This window comes from Lutjanus erythropterus, chromosome 14 (genome assembly GCF_056507025.1).
Source record: "Lutjanus erythropterus isolate fLutEry1 chromosome 14, fLutEry1.hap2, whole genome shotgun sequence".
Taxonomy (NCBI): Eukaryota; Metazoa; Chordata; class Actinopteri; order Lutjaniformes; family Lutjanidae; genus Lutjanus; species Lutjanus erythropterus.
In genome coordinates, this window is record NC_139330.1 from 24346583 (window position 1) to 24368360 (window position 21778).

Here is a 21778-nt window from a genome sequence, read left to right on the forward strand (position 1 = left end):
TTTCAAGTGATATTTCTGTTTGGGATTTTTTTTTTATCTTACCTGATTTTTTACAGAGCTGTAGAACCACTGGAAAGGGTGGACCCCACAATTGGCCAAAATTAGACCGGTCCTCGTAAGGGAGGAAAACGAGTATGTGTGTGTGTGTGTGTGTGTGTGTGTGTGTGTTGGTGCTAAACTGCTAGGTTTGGCTCAGCAAGGTGAATCTCACCCCCTCTCCTCTCTCTTTCTCTCAGGGGTGCAGTGTGTGAGTTAGGAGGAGGTATGACTTGTCTTGCTGGGCTTATGGTAAGTCACACACACACATACACACACACACACACACACACACACACACACACACACACACACACACACACACACACACACACACACACTTGCATGTTCAGTGCCTGCAGGAGAAGTGTCTTGACTTCTCTAATGAAATTGACCCTCACCAATCAATAAACAAACAGCATGAGCACACAGTATCCATACCTATTCATATACATGCCATTCACTTCTTGTGTGCCTCTGTGTGTGTGAGAGAGAGAGAGAGCGAGTGTTTGTGTGTGTGTGTGTGTCTTTACCCACATTAAATTAACAGGATCATTTGGTCAGTGTTTACCAACTCAGGCTGTATTCACAAAACATCTCATGCCTGTAGGTAACTCCTAGCTGCTTGAATAACTTGTAAAATTCTAGCTGTGTTCATCCAAAGTTGAAACAATTCACAGAGCGTAGTATTATTGCTGAATATAGCTGTTAAGTCTATGATCAGTGAGGAGTTACCTTGTGTGTGTTGTGGGAACTCACTCTGATATGTTGAATTTCGACTGCAATACCTATTTTTAAACACTGGAGTGTTACACATTTCACCATTGATTGTTGATATGTTATGAACAGTATTTCTTCTTGTTGCTCCTGTATTTTAAGCTGATTTAACTCAACCAAGAAACACAATATTTTCCTTATAACAAGGCAAACCACATGACTCTCTTCTCTTCGCTTAAGCATTCTCTTCTTAGTAAAATATTGCTCTCAGCAGCACTGTTAAATGTCTTAAGAGAAAACATTCAGTTAGCACCTTTAGGTGTCATTCAGGCAGACTCGATAGTAAGATAAAGTTCTTTGTGAGTGTGGTCCAATTTTCTTTCAATACCAGGCCATAGAAGGGCTTTGCATAAGGAATCTCCCTCATGTTTGATTGCGGGAAAACCAGAATGACACAAAATGCGGTGTAGGTGAGCACTGCTGCATCTGAGCACAGCACCTAGTACTTGCTAACAAGGACACCGGATTGTTGGATCATTAATGCAGCATTAATACTGGCAAAACACTCAACATTGCAGATTTGATATCTAGCAAAAAAACAAAAAAACAAAATCCAAATAATTTTATATTTTCAGAATTTGAAAATGGAAAAGAGAAGGTTTTTCAGATGTGAAGTCATTTATTTTCACACACACACACAATCAGAAGACCACCTGAGTGATGACACCTAGCTATATGAAGTCGCTAGAGTCAAAGTAAAAGCTGCCCTGTATTGACACAATACACACACACACACACACACACACACACACACACACACACACACACACACACACACACACACACACACACACACTGACATGCTGAGATATACCACAGTCTGTCAGCCATAGGGTTTATTAGCCAGGGTCTTAAGGGCTCCTCCACATAGCAGGCGTCAGTGTCCAATCGATCTGCTAGATGCCATTCTGTGTGTGTGCGTGCGTGTGTGTGTGTGTGAGTGTGAGAAAGCCTGGTTTTATCTCTTGGCAGTCAATACACCATGTTTTGACATTGGTGGCTTGAGATGGAGTCCTTCCTTCGCACCTCTCCATCTCCTCATCCCTCCTTCATCTGCCACTGACACCACATCCAAGTTTTTTCTCTGTAGTTCACGTAAACTGTTCATTAACTATGTGTTTAGTTGTTGCATTTATTCCCTTCCCTTCTTTCACCCCCCTGATTTCCCTGCACCCTTCCTTTCTCACACATCCCCCCAACAGTTAAACTGCACTTTAGATTTCAGGATAACATTAAATGCAAATCCCTGTCTTCATGGTAACGATCTACCAACCCATCAATCCACAGTACTGTCATGCAATCAAATGAGGATATGTCACCTTAACATTTGTAGCCTCATCCCCAAATAGATTAAAATAAGCTTCCCTTGGCAGACCTGAAAGCTCATGTCCTGGCCATTTCTGAATCATCATTAACCCACTATGTCCCTGGCTGGCTATGGTATCACACACACTAACCATCCTTGTGAAAGTTTTTAGTCACCCTGCTGATTGTGTAGCCGTAGAATTTCGAAGAATGTCGAGTAAGAGCCTCGACATCTTTGTTAATCTCCTTTCATCAGAGGGTAAAAATCTTCTCTAACTCTTCATCTAATGCCAACATCAGGCTGGCATTTTTGGTTCGCAGTTAAATGTCTTGACAACGTTTAAATGGACTGCTATATGAAATTCAGGACAGGCATTTATGTTCCCTAATGACATTCCCATCAGCCTCAGTCATACTTTGTGCTTAGTGCTAATTAGCAAATGTTTGCATGCTAAAGTAAGATGGGGAACATTGTGAAGACTGCCTGCCAACCATCTGCATGGTAAAATAGTCATTGTTAACTTGTTATCAGCTTTGTAAAGCCTCACAGAGCTGTTAGCATGGTTATAGACTTTAAATCTTGTTTCTCTTACAGTGTCCCAAAAACATACTCAAAGTTCATTTGAATCATTGGAGTCATAAATCATTACTCAGTTACCCAGAGCAAACACCATGAAATCTTTACCTCAAAACACTGCACAATAACTATATGAAATAATAACTTATGAAACCCATTAGTTCATACTGCCATGATAAATGCAGACAGTGTTCTCTCCAACAAAGATCTGTAGGAACCATGTGAAACATGCGAACCATTAGACCTAAAATGTTCCTATTGCTTTTAGCTAAAAATTCTATAAATGCTAAAAACATTACATGGGAAAATATGTATATTCAAGTCAAGTTTTGCAATAAGTGAATCTGTATGCAATGATCCTCAGTGATTTATTTATTTTCTCTGTTAATAACTATTACATGTAACTCATTACAGCTCTGATTTCACTGATGAATTCTTACTCAAACTCAATACATTTAGTAGTTTATTCTACTAAATGGGTCCAAATTAGTTGGCAAACACCTAAATGTTAGGTAATCATGCACCTCAAAATTAATTTTAAAAAGAATTTTATCTCCAGTTCATAATATTGAAAACACAAGAGCTTTCATTAGTCGGCTATAAGCTCAGTCAGCCTTGTGTGACCTCATTCAGCATTACATAGTGACTGAACAGACCAGACAGTTTGAATTGAATTTGGTTTGATGCCGTATTATCTACTTCACAGTGGCGTACAGCGTTTGATATTTTGATAACCTTTGTTTAGATTAAGATGTATGTGAATCTCTGATCCTGCCAGACTGTTGGCGGGTGGCGGGTTGTTGCTCATGGGTTGCAAGGTTGGGCTCCTGATCATTCAGCTGGATGCTCTGGTTCAGCCTGGAGGTCCCTTCCTCCATTTGAGCAGATGGTGGGACACACAGCACTCAGTGACCCCCTCACACACCCTGCAGGGCCTTAACATGTGTGTGTGTCTGTGTGAGTTCGTGTGTCAAATCATGCAAGCATGTGTGTTCTGTTTGTTACAGAAATTTTCATACACTTTATATGTCACATCCTATATTTTCTGTATGCCATACAAGTCAAGCTTACATTGAGTCAGCTGTATAGGATTTGCATGCATACCAACACAATAGCTACTTGCACTTAGACTCACTCGTGGGTATATGCACACACACACACTCCTTAACAGAAATTGACAGCCTGACACACACTTGCTGATATAAAAAAAAATGAAAAGAGAATGTGAAAAGATGAGGTTATAGTAAAGCACACACCTCTCTATCTATATCTTCCTCACACACAGACACACAGCGCAGCACAGAGCTGTCTATCCATTCTCCCGTCTGCCTCCCTCTCCCGCTCTTTTTCTTCGTCTCTCATAGTCTGCTCTGCAAAGTTATATGAAGGGCATCAGGCAGGCCCGGCGAGCTGAGTGCAGAGTGACAGCGGCGAACGGAGTGATGGCTCGGCCCGATAAACACCCAGCGTCAAATGAAAAGGCTCTGCGCTTGCCATCATCCCCTGTCACAATGCAATTACTGAACAGAGTGATAGCAAGATAGCAGCCCCCACCGCTAGCCACAATGATAAAAGTATTGACTGATTTGATTGAATGATTAAAATAATGCAGACATAAAAATGGGGTGAAGATAGTGAGGGAAATGGCAGGGAGGAGAGGGAGCAATAGAGAGAGAGGGTGGGGTGGGCTGGGCTGCCAAGAGTGAAGCTTTGTAGATATGGTTATGTCATTATTGTATGTGTGTGTGTGTGTGTGTTCAGATGTTTGCTTCATCTAAGGGTGCTTTTGGTTTTGTTCTTTTGTTCTGTGTTGTTTCATTCCTCTGTCTCTTTCCTGTCTCTCTGTCTCTCAGGTTGCCATTTGTGCTGACGTGAAAGAAGTTCTGCTATCAGATGGGAACGAGAAGTCCATTCAGAGTATCCTTTCATCGTCCTCTCCCCTTCTCCTTTTGTCTATCTCTTTATCTCTGCCTCACTCCTCTGGCTCACATTTATTTATATGCATTCATATGGATTTATTTATGCAAAAACTTTGGTCTTTTTTATTACGGTTTGAATTGGAGAACATGTTTGCACATTCCTGTACACAAAATTAATCACGTGACGAATTCTCATATAGAAGCATGCTGTTTTAGCACATGTAACATGGTACATTTACATGATATAGATTTTGCATTTGAAAACATCAGTGTCGTATGTGATGTCTTGTAAGTAACAGCAATTTTGCATCTAATGTCACATGGGTAACAGCATTTAACATGTTTTTTTTGTTTTTTTTTTAACCAATTTGGGCACTTATGGTTCTAACACATCCATGAAATGTGACATTTTTACATATGCAGTAAGATTTCACAGATGAAATCATGAATTTCACACATACTTTTTATGTTCCCCAGTTGCCAGTTTATTATCTAAACTCAGGAGGCGATTTAAAGGGGGATGCCCTCCCCGTTTTTTAACAAAATGACTAAAATGTGTCCCCCTTGTTAACCTGTTATCCCCCCCTTCCATCTACCTAGCAGCAGCAAGAGTGCAGCGGCAGAGGGGTTGTTTAGTAGAATATGTTAGTCTAGTTTGCCTGACTCACTGATCCTTTATCTAACTGAGGTTTGACCAAGTTAGAATCTATGGCCCTGATCAGATCTCATTGCAATTTCTGAGGGGGAAAGTGGTGAACTTCTGAACTGGACCCATTTTTTAGAGCTCACAGGGGGTGGAGCTGCTGTCACTACGTTGTGCTCATTATGTGAACTTTTACTACGAGCTGAGAGAAGTAGAAAACAGGCCGGTTTTAGCAACTTCATGCTGTTGACAAGGTTCATTATTAGGCGGCAGGTCAGCTCACTTTATGTGAATTATTCACATTAAAATACCTTCTTCTTCTTTCAGTCCTCCAATTGGCACACTTGTCATTTATTCACCAACATATAATTAAAAAAAAATACAGATCCAAAAGAGTCCTTTGCTAGTTACAGGTGAACAAAATAAACCAGGCCCATCCTCTTGTTAAAAATGAACAAATCACCTACTGGGTACACCTAGAGAAAACTAATGCACTCTGATTATACTGTTAATCTGAGAGGTGTCTCTATTATTTTGTCTACCCTGTTTATACAAGTGAGGGCAGGCTAAATAACAGAAATGCCTCTCAGTCATTATTATGCAATACAGATCAACACCACCACAAACTATGTCCTCTAAAATGACCATGAAGTTGAATCTACACCTGTCATGAAGGTAGGATTTATTGCAGGGCTCTTATATTAGACTGGTTTAGTTTTAACTAGTTGTACCTGATAAAGTGGAAACTGGTTTTATATGTACACCAATAAAATAATTGCAACCCATTAAGTACAGTGGTAATATTCTGGTTTCATAGTTTCTGCTTAATCAATCATGAAACTGTGTTGCAGTTGTTATTGTCTATTAAACATCAAAAACATCTTGCAATCGAAACCATTATTATTGCTAATCAGTTCTGCTAATATTTTAATCTCTTCCACGCTGTGTGACTCTGCTATAACTATACAGTGACTCTTGTATTCAGTATCATAAACAAAAAGTAGACAATACGCTGTAACCTTGGTGTGTCAGCCCTGAAATCCGAGATTGGGTTGGAGTGGGGGAAGAATAGCCACCCACCTCTTTTATCTTTAGGCAAAAGCAGCAGATGGGGCACCCACAGTGACAAATACCCAGCACTAGCGCTCAACATGGCATCTACCAATCCTAGCTGCCCACAATGCCATGTTAAGAGCACAGTAATTGCCATCCTGTCAGATTTAGTTTGAGACTTCATCTAATGCTACGGCTAGGGTTAGGGCTTGATGAGTGTTTTAGAAACAGGAACAATCAAGGTTTGTTTAAAATGTTTTTGTGTGTGGTTAAGGTTCAGGCCTATAATTAAGTTTTTAGGACAAATCTTTAGGTGAGATTTTTTTTTTTTTTGGCCAACATTTGTTCTTTGAGTGGGTTATTGATCAACTCTGTCAGCTTGCAAAACCATCTTGCTCTTCTTTCCTACCCATTTTACACTTCTCCCTGTCGTTGTGGCTTCTTGTTTTCCCTCTCTTTTCTCCCCATCTTCTTTCATCATTCTTGTCCTTTTTCTCCCGTCCTCCCAGATCTCGCTTTATTCACTCAACGACTACACAGACAAGAAAAAGAAGCCTGGACTTGCTCACAGTATCTTCACAAAAGCAGGAAATATAAATACACATTTCTTCCCCATTGACCGATATGGCACTTTCCATATTTAGCTGTGCTTACAATATCTCTGTCTCATCCGGCTACAATGCTCCTTTACCGATCACAATAAGACCAAACAATAACATTATGGAGCCTGTAAAACACACACACACACTTGGGCACACAAACAATGCGCCATTGACCGACTGCTTTGTTTCTCAGAACAAACACATAGAGAGAATTGTAAGTGAAATCATAGCGAGAATGGATCGAACACACACAGAAAGAGGGAGGGAGGGTTGAGAAAGACGGATAATTTGTTCTGGGCTCAGCCAAATTGGCCCATTCACATACTGTAGGCACTATGTGGCATTTCCTCCGGCTGAGGAAGCTGCCCGTCTTAGCCTTGTGCTAATGGCCACTGTTTGTCTCATTGTGTGGCTAGTGTTACAATAGAAAGAGATAGTGGGTTGTGATATGGCTCAGTTTTATACAGTGAAATAGATGAGAAGATATGCGGGGAAAGAAGTTGTGAATAGACCACATTTAGATATGTCGAGAGAATAGATTTTTCCCATTCTTTGGAAGCTGTGGACCTCATTTATAGTGTGGAAGCACACACACACAAACACACACCGTAGAGAGGAGACACTCCGTTGCTGTGACCTTGAATACTCATGGTGGAAATCAATTGAAATGTTCCATTAAGAATGATTGATGCATGTCATTGGATGCTACTTGTCTACTTCAGGTGATAGAAGCAAATATTCCTCCACTTTAATGTTCAATATTACTCAAATCTCTTTTCCGCTTTATTTCTGTGTGTGTTTTCAGCTTGTGTGTGTGTGCGCGTGTTTGTGCATGTGCTGACCTCTCCCCCAGTGGTGTGCTGGTGATGAGATTACAGTAAGCTGCTCTGCTCTTCACCCTGTCATCCCTATGCATAACACACTGATGCACAGGTGTCCAGCATGTGTGTGTATTGTTGTGTGCTTATGCTTGTGTATATAAATGCATACTATCCCACATATTACTGTGTATCTGTGTCTGGGAGGACTCTTTGATTTTGGATTGGCTCTCCAGCTATCAATCCATCTATCAACTTATCACGCATTCCTGCTCTCTCTCTCCTGCTCTCTGTCTTTGTCGATTGGATTTGTCTCAGCTCTTTGCAGGCTTTAAAGACAAGGAAATCCTAATTGAATTGCTTTCGCAACTCCACAAGCCAGTGTATTACTAGACAACTTGACATCAATCACCCTCCTTTTGTGTGTGTTCATCTGCATGTATGTGTTTGTGTGTGTGTGTGGGAGGGACAGTGTGAGTTTGTGTATCTGTGGTTAAAAGCCTTCCCATTGATCCAGCTTGAGGCTGCTGTGATCTGCTTCTGCAGGCTGGCTCTCGATTCTTGGAGGTCATTTCTGCTCACTAATGTTGTCTCTATGTGGGAGTCCACATATTTAGACGCCCAGCCTCATTTATAGAAATGTTCTTAGATTTGTGCATTAAATTGGTGTTAAAATAATTTCTGACTGTGTGCTAAAATTCGATTTATAAAAGTTACTGGGGGGGTACAATTCGATTTTATGGTCACGATTCAATTCAAACATATATTTTTTAGCAATGACAGTCGTCATTGTTAGACTACAGTATTTATTTGTAAAGATAAACAGATCATAGGTTTGATGCCCTGAAAACTGCTCAGTATCAAATTCTTCTTTAAAAAGATAAAAAAGTGCAGCTGCATGTTACTGGTTAGCTACACTATGTCATCTTTGAAATATTGTTTTGGGATTTTTTTTTTCAGACACAAACCAGAAAAAAAAAACTGGGAGATTTATCAATCCTGCCTTTGATTTCAATTAATTTTTAATTTAGCTAATTTTAATAATAATTAATAATTTTAATAATGATGGTCTAAGGATTCAAGGTGTTGTAAACTGTACAGACTGTAAAGCTCCTTTGAGACAAATTAGTTATATTGGTCTGTAAAGATCAAATGGAGCTGACCCCAGTACATACACTTCAAAGATCTTTGAATATTTTTTTTTTATCTCAGCATCCTTGGTCACATGTATTGTACACAAAGAGAGATAACATGTATTTCATATAATACGAGATCTTTAAGCATTCCCCTTCAGGTGAGGATGTAATATGTTCGTCCATGATGAATCCTTGACAGTGGCACGTCAGATGTACGAGGGCTGGTTGAGAGGAACAGGCAGACTGGAAAGTTTGGGTCAACACATGTATCTGCCAGGTGAGACCATTTTCATTTCTTTATGGAAAGTTACAATATCTGACCTCTGCTCTGTGCTCTTTACCACTGCAGTCAGCTAGAAGAGTGGAATGTGTGTAGTGCTCATTGTATTGTTAACATAACACTTTTAGCTGAAAGGGCCTCACATATTTCTTACAAGTGCTCACCTTGATTGGGGCACACACCACGCTGTACTGCAGGACATCAAGTAAACATAGCATAACATACTTTAAGCCATGTAGTGAATGTTTTTATCTAAAGTGCCTTTACAGTGCTTTGAGGACATACATTTTTAGCTTGGGAGTGTAAAAGTGGAACGAAAAACTCTAACCATGGCTGTATTCCACTCAACCCAGATACAGCACAGCTAAACCTCCATTTTTAATCAAGTAACTTTTTAAAGGATGCATCCAGGCTTGTTGTTGACATTTTAATAAACACCAACAGATGCTACATGACAGTAAAGTGGAGGGTAAGTAAAGGACACAAAAGCTGCACAATGTGTAAGAGAAATGTTTTTCCCCAACAGTACAGTTTAAGAGCGAAGTGCTGCAGAAGAGAGGAAGATTGCAGTGATTTATGGGCATATACACCCATTTTCAACTCTTAAAAAGTTGCGTTCATTTTCAAACCACTACCAACATGTTATCTACTGCGTGGTGGTATTTCTGTTTTCATAGTGTAAAAACTTCATTGTAATTTCACTCAAAATGGTTTAGTTTCATACAAGCCCAGTTCCAAAAAAGTTGGAATGCTGTGTAAAACATAAATAAAATCAGAATGCAATGATTTGCAAAGTTTTTTAAACCTATATTCTATTGAATACAATACAAAGACACAATATTTAATGTTTGGGTTGGGTTTTTTTTGTAAATATGCACTCATTCTGAATTTGATGCATGCAACGTGTTCCAAATAGTTGGGACATGGGCATGAATTGTCTTTTAACAACAGCCAGAAAGTGTTTGGGAACTGAGGACGGTCATTGTTGAAGTTTTGAAAGTGAAATTCTTTCCCATTCTTGCTTGATGTACGACTGAGGGTGAACAGCAGTCACAGACACAAACATGTTAGATATTTCTAACAGCAAAGATGGTGAAATCCCAAAATTCCTTGCAGTTTTGTATTGAGGAACGTTGTTACTGAACTGTTGGACTATTTGCCCATGCAGTTTTTCACAAAGTGGTGACCCTCACTCCATCTAAGCTAAACGACTGAGCCTTCCCAGGATGCCCGTTTAATACCCAGTCATGATACTCTCACCTGTTACCAGTTAACCTTTTTTTGAATTGCGGTTGTATTTAAGATACCTAAACCTAGACGCCACCGTAACACAAACTGTTTGACAGGGGCCATTTCTGGACCCCACTCCCCTCCTTGTAATATAATAGCCAAAATACAATATTATCCTGCCTACAAAATTATTTTGTTTTGTTTATTTATTTATGTTTTAATACCAATCTAAACTAACTTTTCTATACAATTGAAATAAAGACAATTCAGCACTTGACAAAAGCACAGACAAAAACAACAGTGCTCAGTTAACCATTTTCAATAGAGGTATTAAAGACAGATTCAAAGTGACAGAAGAGTTGAGTTTGTGTCCGATTCAGGGCTAACTGAAACAAAACAGAAACTGTGAAACAGTGATGAAATATATTAGTAATGGAAATAAAGAAGATAATTTTCTCTCCTCCCCTAACACCGGGTCCTGCACAGTATTTGACTTAGCTAATGACTGACATTTTGGGTTCTTGCTTTGTTCAATTTGTGCTATTGTCAAATATCTTTAAGTGATAGCGTTGGACCACCTTTAGAAGGACAACACATCTTTTTTTGCATTGTATGAATCTGTTGTATGACTTTTATGAATCACTAACTTACAGTACAATTAAGTCTGATTTTTATCTTGATTAAAGTCAAATCTGTTTTTAAATTTGAACATAAAAAGAACAACAAAATATCAAACCTTGTTAGCTACATTCAGTATTACCCATTCTTCAAATAGACTCTCTCTCTCTCTCTCTCTCTCTCTCTCTCTCTCTCTGTGTGTGTGTGTGTGTGTGTGTGTGTGTGTGTGTGGACATGTGCACAGAGTCATCCAAGCAAAATGATTCCCTTTGATAGGGAGTTCTAATCCAGAACCCATCGAGGGAACTTTCCACCACCCTCCCACACACACACACACACACACACACACACAAACACACTTCATATGCAAGGACGGGCTAAAACGTAGTTAATTGTTGTCCCTGTCTCAAAAAACGCATTTTGCCATTGACTGACTGTTTTGCTCCCCTTCCTCTTCTCTCTTCACTCTCTCTCTCTCCGTTTCACCCTCCTGCGCATATTTACATGAGTGGAAGATGGAGTGAAAAAGTAAACGTATAATTAGGCTACATTACTTTGATTGTTTTCTTTTCAGATTATGCCTGCTGTCATCGCCGCACTGCAAGAGAGGGCGAAGGGCACGATGCGATTGGACAAGGGGAGGGAGAGGGAGGGGCATGTCGCGTGATGGTGTGTGCACATGCATGCGTATGTGTGTGCGTGCGTTGGGACCTCCTGCCGCGAATTGAGATTGTGTTTCTAGCGGGGCCTAATGTTTTGTTTACTGAGTGTTAATAATGCCTAATTAATAATCCCCCACTCTGCCTAACCATCTCAGAGAGAGAGAGAGAGAGAGAGAGAGAGAGAGAAAGAGGGAGGGAAAGTGGTGTGGAAAAAGAGATGGAGGAGAAAGAGGCATCAGCACAGCCCTTACACAATCTGGAACAACCAAATTATAACCAAAGAAAAAAGAAAAATACATTTACCACTGATAATCTACTGCACAAATTCGGAGTAAACTTTAATGCTGTTTGGTGCTGAACAGACAGGACATTGACAAACCTGGCAACCCAGAGAAAACAGACTGTCAGTGCTGCCAACAGAACTCTTCCTTCTCAAATAGCAAGAACTGCACTTACTCTCAGCACAGTGCTTAATGATAACGTAATATTTACTCGTCAAAATATGCCTCCTCTTTTTAATTTTTATCTTATCTCTAGTGAGAACCACTCACTATTAGCTCATCATGTCAAACTCAGGCTACAGCTGTGATTTTCAGAGTGGGGCTCCACATGGGATGCCAAGGAGGCCTCAGCAAAATGCTAACAAATAATTTTAAATAATAAAATTGAATTATCATTATATGAATTATTATAAAATATAATTTCTAACAATATATAGCATATCAAAGCCTTATTTTTTGTGCCCGTCTTTTAAATTTCGTGGCAGTCGAAACATCATTCATCACGTCATAAACTGTCAGTGTTGACCTGGACTGCCATGAAGCTGCTCTTTCCCGAAAAGGAAAAAGACTCGACAAGCAGACCAACAGCCCAGCTGACAAAAGCTCTGCCGCAAAAAATCCAAAGAAGTCCTGGCCTCACAAGCATGATGCAGCACACATAAAGTATGGATTTAATGACACACGTAAGAATGTGCCCCAAATGCATTCTGTGCTTCTCAAACGAGTGTTTAAAACTGTCTAAACTTCAGCGTCACCTGAAACAAAAGCATCCAGCAGAGGCCAAACAATACGACTTTGGCTTTTGAAAGACGTCTTGCACTAAGACATCATTGAAAGACACATGACTGCACATTCTCATTAACTCATTCTGTGCAATTTGTTATGTTTTGTCATGTATTTTTTATTGTATGTAAATTTTGTGCACTGTATGTGTAGCTTTGCTGCCTTTTTTTGGCCAAGTCTCCATTTAAAAGGATTTTTATCATAACTGTTTTTTTTTTTCCTGATTAAATGAAGTAAATATAAATATATTTTCTTTTTTATAGCCCTTTTTTTAAATTAAAGGAGAAATCTGTAATATTAAATCATAAAATGACCACGATATGTCATTAGATAGTAAGGAAACACGTTAATGGGGGGGACTCACTTCAACCATAGATCATATAATAAATAGGGATACAACTTATTTAATATACTGTCTGTGGCTCATTTCTGGATAAACAGTTGCTACATGTTTAAGGGTAAATTAAAGCAGTAGCAGATTAAAAAACATTATTTTATTAGAATATGGTTAACTATACTTTGGATAAATAAATATGTGAGATTTACAGGTTGTAAACTGCAGGAACAGATGTCTACTGTCAAGAGGTGTGTAGATTTGTTAGTGTATATAGGGGGTTGTACTATATTGTGCAGTAAAATGCAAACCACTTGTTGTCATTTTTCCTACTTTCTGAATCTGTATACTTACATACGACCGCTTTAGCAGTGTTCATGCCAGTGAAGTAAAAAAGAAGAAGAGAAAGGACAGAGTGGATATTGAAAAGCAACATGTATTGTGGTATTAGTGTGTGTTCACATGGTATAAATGTCAAGTGTCATGTCCGAAGCTCCCTCTCTTTACCTCACAGATGACATGTCTTCTCTCCCTGACACTTTGTCCAAATCTCTACTGAAGCAGAAAAACAGTGGGTGTCGCAGAGAGAGGTGTCAGGAGGCAAGAAGCTCAGAGCATTGTAAAGAGAGAAAAGAAAGAAAGCAGTGAAGGACAAACTGTTGCAGCTCACAGTGCAGTTTCATGAACGCTGCATGGCTTTTCTTCAGTCATCAGCTCTGCAAATTCTAAAGTTTTATTTCCTCTTTTTTTTGTGTTTTGTTACAGGGTGGTGAGGTGGGACTGTGAGTCAGACATTTCAGCACTAGAGGGTCACTTTGACATTGTCATGTGTGCAGACTGGTAGGTACACACACGCACGCACACAGATTTATCTCCATGTGTTCGTTCATGGCATTAATTTTCACGTTTGCATGACAGTTCTTGCATGGCCCCCCACCAGCACCTGGACCTTCCCCTGCCTTGTCCACACACGCACACATGCACACACACACACACACACATACGCATACATATGCTCAGATGCTCGCCTGCCTCCATTTTACACCAAATTGCCTCGTTTTCATGCTTGGTGTCCCAGCAAATGGATGACTTAGGCAAATTGCAAATAATTGCGCCTTGACAAGCAAGGAGACACAGTAAGATAAAGAAAGAGTTGAGGGCGGATGGAGGGAGGAGTAGAAATGGAGATGGAAATGGAGAGATAGAGCAACATAAACATAACAATTAGCCCATCGGTCATTGAAATGTAGATCTGGTGGCCAATCAAGAATTACATCTTTTTTATGGCTCAGCTGTAGGCTGGGAGGTAAAATGCATCAGGATTTTTTGTGTACCCTGCACAGGAAAGGAACGAATCATCTGTGAAAGCAATTGAGAGTTTTCATTGCTCCCGTTTCTCTTCTTTTACTTTTCTTATTCTTTGTTGTAAATCTATCAAAATGGATGGATTGTGCAGCCTTGACTTGTTTACACACACACACACACACACACACACACACACACACACACTCACACAGGGCTGTAGTGGTAAATAAAATGGGAAGTACACCTTGTTCATTACAGCTGCTGCATCCTGGTCCCAGCCAGTATACATGTATTGGGCTTTTTCATTGTCACTTTTGGCTGTGCCGAGTCAAACCATGTCATGCTGATTTACATTTCCAGAATGCGCCGAGCTGTGCCGAGTCGCCTGAAATGGACCATCTCCACAGTGGGGCCAAAGCACACTTTTTTTTCCGTTTTTCTTTCTTTTTTTTTTTTTTACCTCACCAAGGTTCAAGCAAACCTTTAGATGATTTTGAAGGGAGAAGCCCAGAGTGTTTTAGCAGGAGAGTAGAACTGGTGGACTTAGACTTACAAATAGAGACTGAGGACCATCTTCCAAGATATGCTGAAGGCCATGGACAGCATTAGGCTGCCTTGATTCACATGTCTCTTCAATAGCCATGGAAGTTGCCTAATAGAGCTGGATACCAAACTTACATACTTTTATCTTATCATATCGAGAATTGAAAAATTCCTCATCATTTGGTACCAAATTTCTATATAGTAAACCTCATCAGCATTAGTGAGCAAAAAAAGCATGCATCATGCTTGTATCAAGATTGAATAATTCTCATGATATGCCTTCTCAGGTTAAACATCGTAGAGGCATGCAGGAAAAACATTAAATTATGCCCAGAGGTAGGGATCACTGTTTGTTTGCTCAGTGAACCAAGTGCCACTAGCCAGTGCAGCTAACCTGTTACACTGCTGCTGAGTCTGTTCACCTAAATGAAGCCCTGGTGCATCTTCTCTTCAACACCACAGGGCTGTATAACCTGGAGCTGAGGCGGAGAATGTTTCTGATGGCTGGCATGTTGTTGTGTACAGACCAACAGGTAAAAGAAGAGAAACACCTTAAGTTGACAGTCAGAGCTGGTCTAGCTGCTCTTTAGCACAGAGAGAGTAAGTGGTGTCGCTCTGACTCTAATTGGAACCACAAATGTCACCTACATAGTCATTCCCTTCTTCTTTGGATCAGGCAGATCGCTGTCCTTTTGACAGTTATTCATATTTATAAATAGTTTAATACTGTACTAATATTCCATCACTTTCTTCATTGTAGTCCAGTTATCCAAGTTCAGTGTGCATAGTCAAACAGTTTCTCCAGCAGCTCCCATGTATGTGTTTTTTTGTTGTTGTTGTTAAAATGGATTTTTAAAAAATTGGTGTTGAAAAAAAACTAATATTCAGGAACCAGTATTGCAGTCAAAGTATCTGTACTGGTATTGAATATTTTTGAACTGTAACCTTAGGCCTAAGCGGAGGCATGATGGTTCTCATTTTTTAGGGCTGGTTGTGGAATAGTGGGCCTCCTACTTTTTTTTTTTTTTAACCTATTTTAGATTTTTAAAGGCAGTCAGACACATTTTCGTCAGTTTACCACTAGACCTGCACACACACACATACACACTTGCACACACACGCTGAGAAGATGGACATGCTCTTGGGTGAAGTGAAAGTACTTGACTATTTACCAGCTTCACAAACACTGAACAAAATTAGCTTGTGTACTGTTCGTGTGTATCTACCTGCACGAGGGTGTGCATGTGTGCTAAGTGCAGCATTAGCAAACGCCGTTATCATTATTGTAATGTCACGGTCATTACAGGTAATAGTCAGGTACAACACCCAGAGAGAGAAAGAGAGCAGGCAGCTAATAGAGGATATTTTACAGTGGACCAGAGTACCTGCACATGTGTGTGCGACAGACAGAAGCAGATAGTGTGAAAACAGAGTAAATTGCACGTAAATTTTTGGTATCGCACGTTCTTCAGATTTCTCATTTCTCTCAGCAGAGATGCATGCTTCGGTGACGGGTCTGTGCAGTGTGTGTGTGTGTGTGTGTGCTGCAAGATGTTTTTCTGTGTGGTGCCATCTTTTCTGTGTATGTGAGTGAGCGATTGTGTGATAATTGCAGTGGTGGTGGTTGAAGAGTGATGGCTGACCGATTAACGGGCGCATCATGGTGATGATCACCTATGAAAAGGTCAACAACGTGGCTTCCACTCCGATTAATTATAGCTCCTACCGGTAGCAGTGGAACCACCGCTGAGAAGAGAGAGGAACAGAAGTGAGGAGGGGAGTAAGGATGGGAGAAGAGTTCGGTGTAACATTGTTTAGTCCCTTATCTGTTAACTTCTTTGGATATCCTGTCTGTCTTTGAACCGGGGGTATTATGCAAAAGGAGAATTATTGAATCTTAGAGTGGATTTTGCTGTTAGACATTTTATTTAAGTGCTGTTAAAGTGTGAATCCAGTAAGTCTCACTGCTTCCATTTTTTTTTAATGTAATGAAATTGCACCATTTGAATAAGACATTATGATTTGCCTCAAGGTTAGTATACTGCTAGATGTGGTCTCTAGATATTAAATGTCACAGCCAGCTATAGCCAGTCACAATAGCTGTTGATTAAAAAATAGTGCTACAGTTATGTCAAATGACTTCTGCTGAAAAAGAATAACTTTTGATTTTTAAAAAATGTTGCAGTGAGTGTCTTTCATATTGTATATTCTGTATATATACAGCAGTCATACCAGCTTGTCTAAAAGAAAATAGACCTGCTGCGAGCAGTGTTTTCACAGAAAGGTACCCACTTTCTGTAAATACTAAATATTTCTCCTGTTCTTCCTGTTCTGCCAGTCTAACCTGTTTAAGCAAATAAAGCTTCAGACTCATTTTCCCACCACTGAACTAACAAAAAGGAGGTGTAGAAGAATGATGGGAAGCAGATGGGTGAAAAAAAACAAGTAGACCATAGAGAAAATGAGAGGCTAAAAGAGAAATCAACATTCAGTTAACATTTATATTTTCAGTCCCGCTCTGCTCAAAAATGTGTTTTGCATATTGTTGCTTCACTTGAATGTTTAAGCTTCACTGTGCAGAGTTTTTGACACCAGACGGCTGTTTTTACATTCATCTGTGGAAGGAGGAAAGATTTTATGCTCTCAACTGAAGTCTCAGTCTATCACATGTACGTACAAGCATGCTGTTACGACACCATCACTAGTTTGGAGCAAAACACAATTCAAAAATTAACACGTGTGATTTGGAAACCTCCTGTGCACATATACTGAGAATGGATATTTCAGTGATGTACTGTAGGAGACATCTTGTGTTGGAGGTGAAACAGACTCTAAATTGAGGAGAAAAAGCACGATGTGTAGGTTCTGCTGCTAGGGATCTCTGTCACATTACTAACAGTGACAAAAAACGTAGTTTCATCATGCCTTGAAGTAGCATGGGATCATGGAAATGGTTTTCTTCATTGTTAAACAACAACCATTGCCAATAAAAATCTGTCTGTCATGACTCACATTTTTAGTCCAGGTAAATTTGTTTGGGCAGATGTGAACTCACTAATCACACTTGGGTGCACACCAAAACAACTGCACTGAGACCCTTGGTGGTCTCATTGCACTCCCAAATGAACTCTGTAGTGGTCCATTTGTGATCACGATCCAACCCAGCTACCTGTTTTGATTTGGTGATATATACTCGATATTAGCTGCTTTGTTCTGCTTGGACATCTGAAGGAAGCACGTCTTCAAAGAGTGAAGCAAAGTGTGAAGCAGTAGGGTTCTTTCAAGAAATGCATTAGGTATTCTCCCAGTATATTTCTCAAATAATTACCATGGTTATGAGCAAATGCCAACTAAACTGTTGCCCCATGATAAATTACATAGAAATGTTTGTCTCACAGAAGCCTATTCCAGAAGACAGGATCTTCTTCCTTTATTAACTTTTTTGCTCCCAACCCAGACATGTCTGACCAGAGTGAACATGGTTTGTAGTGATGTATTTCAGTTTGCTTGGATTTTTCTTAGTGTGAAAAGAAACTGAACCAGCGGGGAAAAACTCCAAGTTCATCTTCAAATTCATCAACTGTTTCAGCCCAGATAGAACTAACTACAGGTGTGAAAAATCTTGTCAGTTTTTCAAAAGTGTAATAATTGACAGTCAATTTTTAAATGATTCACACAGAGAAAGACAGACAGCAGTGCAGGAATAGGGAAGTGTTGTGTGCACCCTCACATCTGTGTGTGTGTGTGTGTGTGTGTGTCTGTGTGTGACAGACAGAGACAGAGAGAGAGAGAAAGCGAGGGGGATTCCTGCAGTGGGCATGTGGGTGGCAGAGGATCCTTGGCTGGGATGTTGGCACGTCTGCTTTCTCCAAAAGCTGTCCATGTGTGGGCACTGAGATAAAGCCCTGTGTATGTGTTTGTGAGTTTGTGCGTGTGTGTGCATTTTTCTATTTTTTCAGTGTATCTATGTCAGTTGAATCTCATGCAGATTCACCCAAGCACTTTTTATGCACACACACCTTTTTGTTTTTCACTGAAGAGTTGAATTGGATTAGATTCAGAATTCAGGACTATGGACATCTTACTGGTACATAAACACACACACGTTTTTGTTGAAAGCTCTATGTGATGACTTGGCACAATAGCACCAGCCTGGACAGAAGGTCAAAAATATGTAATGGCAATCTGTTGCACTTTGGATGACGCTGAGACAATAAGCAAGGGAGTGTGGCTCTGTGCGTGCAGATGGTGATGAATAGAGAATTACTGAGGTTTAATTTATGATAGAAAAAAATCATCACCTTCTGTGGGTCACTCTGTTCCAGTATACTTTCCATTGCACAGAACAGGATAGGTCATTGTGAAGGATCTTAAATCAAGCTTAATGCTTCAATAAATTCTTTATAAAAGTCATCACATCAAGCAGTTTATTTGGTTTAGAAGACTATTAAAGTGCACTTTATTGTATTTCATGTAGAACCTGACTAATATATCAGTCGCCTGATATATCGACCCAATACTGGCCTGATATGGGCCTATAACAGATATATCAGTATAAGCTTGTGAGTTTACCTGATATAAAAAACATTTTTAACAGAAGATGCACTGCAGAAAGGGTGATTAAGATTTTGCACAATGGAGGACATTTATGAGGACAATGTACTGATGTTTATTTAGCTATTTATCTCATTTTAATTTAGTCTTTATTTTCTCAGTGTTTCTTTATGCAGTTGTTTGGCATATGTATATGTTAAATTATCGAAAATGTTAAATAAAATATATAATAATTATAGTCACATGGTAATATTGTGCAAAATTGGTGCCCAATCCACATAGAAAATGTCTATATTTTTTATTCTGGCTCAGAAGTTTTTCCGCTCTAAAATTGGTATAGGTATCAGACTCAGAAATCCCAGGCTCTAATGTCTCTTTGTCGTGGTCTGTATTACACACTGATTCTTAAAGGCTGTCTATTACCTAAAAAAGACACTCTAATTCACTCAGCTTTATTTCTTTCTTCTCTTTTTTTTTGTCTTCTCTCTGCCTTCATCATATCATGTCTTTCAAAATTGCACTGTTTGTAAACCCTTTTAATTTTTACAAAATGTTTCCTCTACGTATGACTGCAAATTGAAATCATTAACATAAACATTAAAAAAGCTGATAAGATTCTGATAAATGAAAAGACAGTAAACCAGTATACTATCAGGGATTAAGTGTGTCAGTGAGAAGTATGTCATAACCTGTGTTGCTCAGATCTCATTCAGGTTTTAAACATTCTGCACACACAAGCTATTAACATCTCAATGGCATGTTAATTTATTTTATATTTTATATTTTTCTATTGCAGAAAACATGAACAAAAGAAACCATGAGGCCTTCAGCTTTTTTTTTTTTTTTTTTTTTACCACTTCAACAGAGGCACAATTCTTAGAGGCACGGTTAGTGTCTTTGCCAAGAAACGTTTAAGTCGCTTTCTAAGAGTGTGATTAGTTTAACACTTTCAAGCACGCACACACACACACACACACACACACACACACACACACACACACACATACACACACACACAATGCATCCTTATGCACTCCTTAATAGGATGAAAAAGTTGAGCTAGTGTTGCGATGCTTAGACAGTTTTGGTATTAACTGTCTTTTTAAGAAGGTCGAGCTTAAAACACTTACTGCATTACACTTCACTTGCTCTATATTTAGTGTTTGCGTGTATTTTGTTTTCTTTTTCTGTTTCTATACCCTTCTTAAAAAAGGCTTAGGCTTTTCTAGGAGTGATTTTCCCAGATGATGTGGGACTGAATAATCTGAAACTGATTGGATTTTTTAAGTAACATACAGCAGGTCGAAAAAGTACATGTCAACAAAATTCACAGAAAACAGGACTAATGGTTACCTAATCAAGTTAATCTGATTAATAACAGAAGTTGTTGGTTCAAATATCAACTGTGAGGAGAAATAAGAGAAATTAGACGAAAACAAGGATAAGCGCTATCTCACATTTTTGTTCAGCTGGTTTTGGGAACAAGAAAAACAGATGCCACAAGTCCTGAACCTGATCAATTTATGATATATGAAGTACGCTATGTTTCATAAAACCTGAAATAAATTGTCAGGTAATTTATTTTATTATCCCAGTAAAAATAAACAACCTTACATATGTAGATGATGTCATGTGTTTTCGTGGTCTCACCCTTGCAGAAATGACGACATCCTGTATGTTCAATTACGTGTGTAAGCAGACAAATATAGCTACAACGTTCTCACACAGGCGAGCCCTTTTCGTGCCCTTTCACCTCCAGTTGGCTGGAGATCACTGGGCCATCCTGGGTGGGAGGGGTCAGCGTGAGACAATGGGCCCTCTGACAGTCTGGGGCACCCGAGGTGACCTTAAAGGGGAAGACCAGTCAATTTTAGAGTCCATAAATATTACACTGCCTCTATTAAAGTGTGACTCCTCACCAAATAGTGTAATAAACTGTGAAACATTGATCGAGGTGTCAAAATACAACAAGAATATGACTTTGCATGGTCTGCATTGTTTTATACATTCAATGTGGAGAAAGGCCAAAAACTCAAAACAAATAAGTTGCCTCTATAATGCCAGTGTCTGAACTAAAATAGGCAGTGAAAAAATAGCAGTTGAAGAAAAATAAATAGTTTTCATATACAAAAAGTGACTGCTGCACAGATGGCTCAAATTAATTAAGTTAAGTGATAATTAGCAGCATTTGACAGCTATAAAAGAAGCCAAAGTCAATTAACACGTCCCTGAGATAACCAATGTAATACTAAAATATAAAAAAAAAAATGCTGAATTATTTATTGCATCAAGGTGATAGATTACGTTAATAATGAGAACATC

At 39.3% G+C, this 21778-nt stretch overlaps 1 protein-coding gene across 1 annotated transcript in view; it reads left to right on the plus strand.

The window, feature by feature from the left end:
• The window catches only part of camkmt (calmodulin-lysine N-methyltransferase), a 152803-nt gene that overhangs the window by 115702 nt on the left and 15323 nt on the right, over window positions 1-21778 (plus strand). The window contains exons 5-8 of the mRNA XM_084735321.1: window positions 237-288; window positions 4549-4612; window positions 9077-9143; window positions 13820-13894. Of these exons, the coding sequence (XP_084591447.1) occupies window positions 237-288; window positions 4549-4612; window positions 9077-9143; window positions 13820-13894 (258 nt within the window). The remainder of the gene's footprint in view (window positions 1-236; window positions 289-4548; window positions 4613-9076; window positions 9144-13819; window positions 13895-21778) is intronic.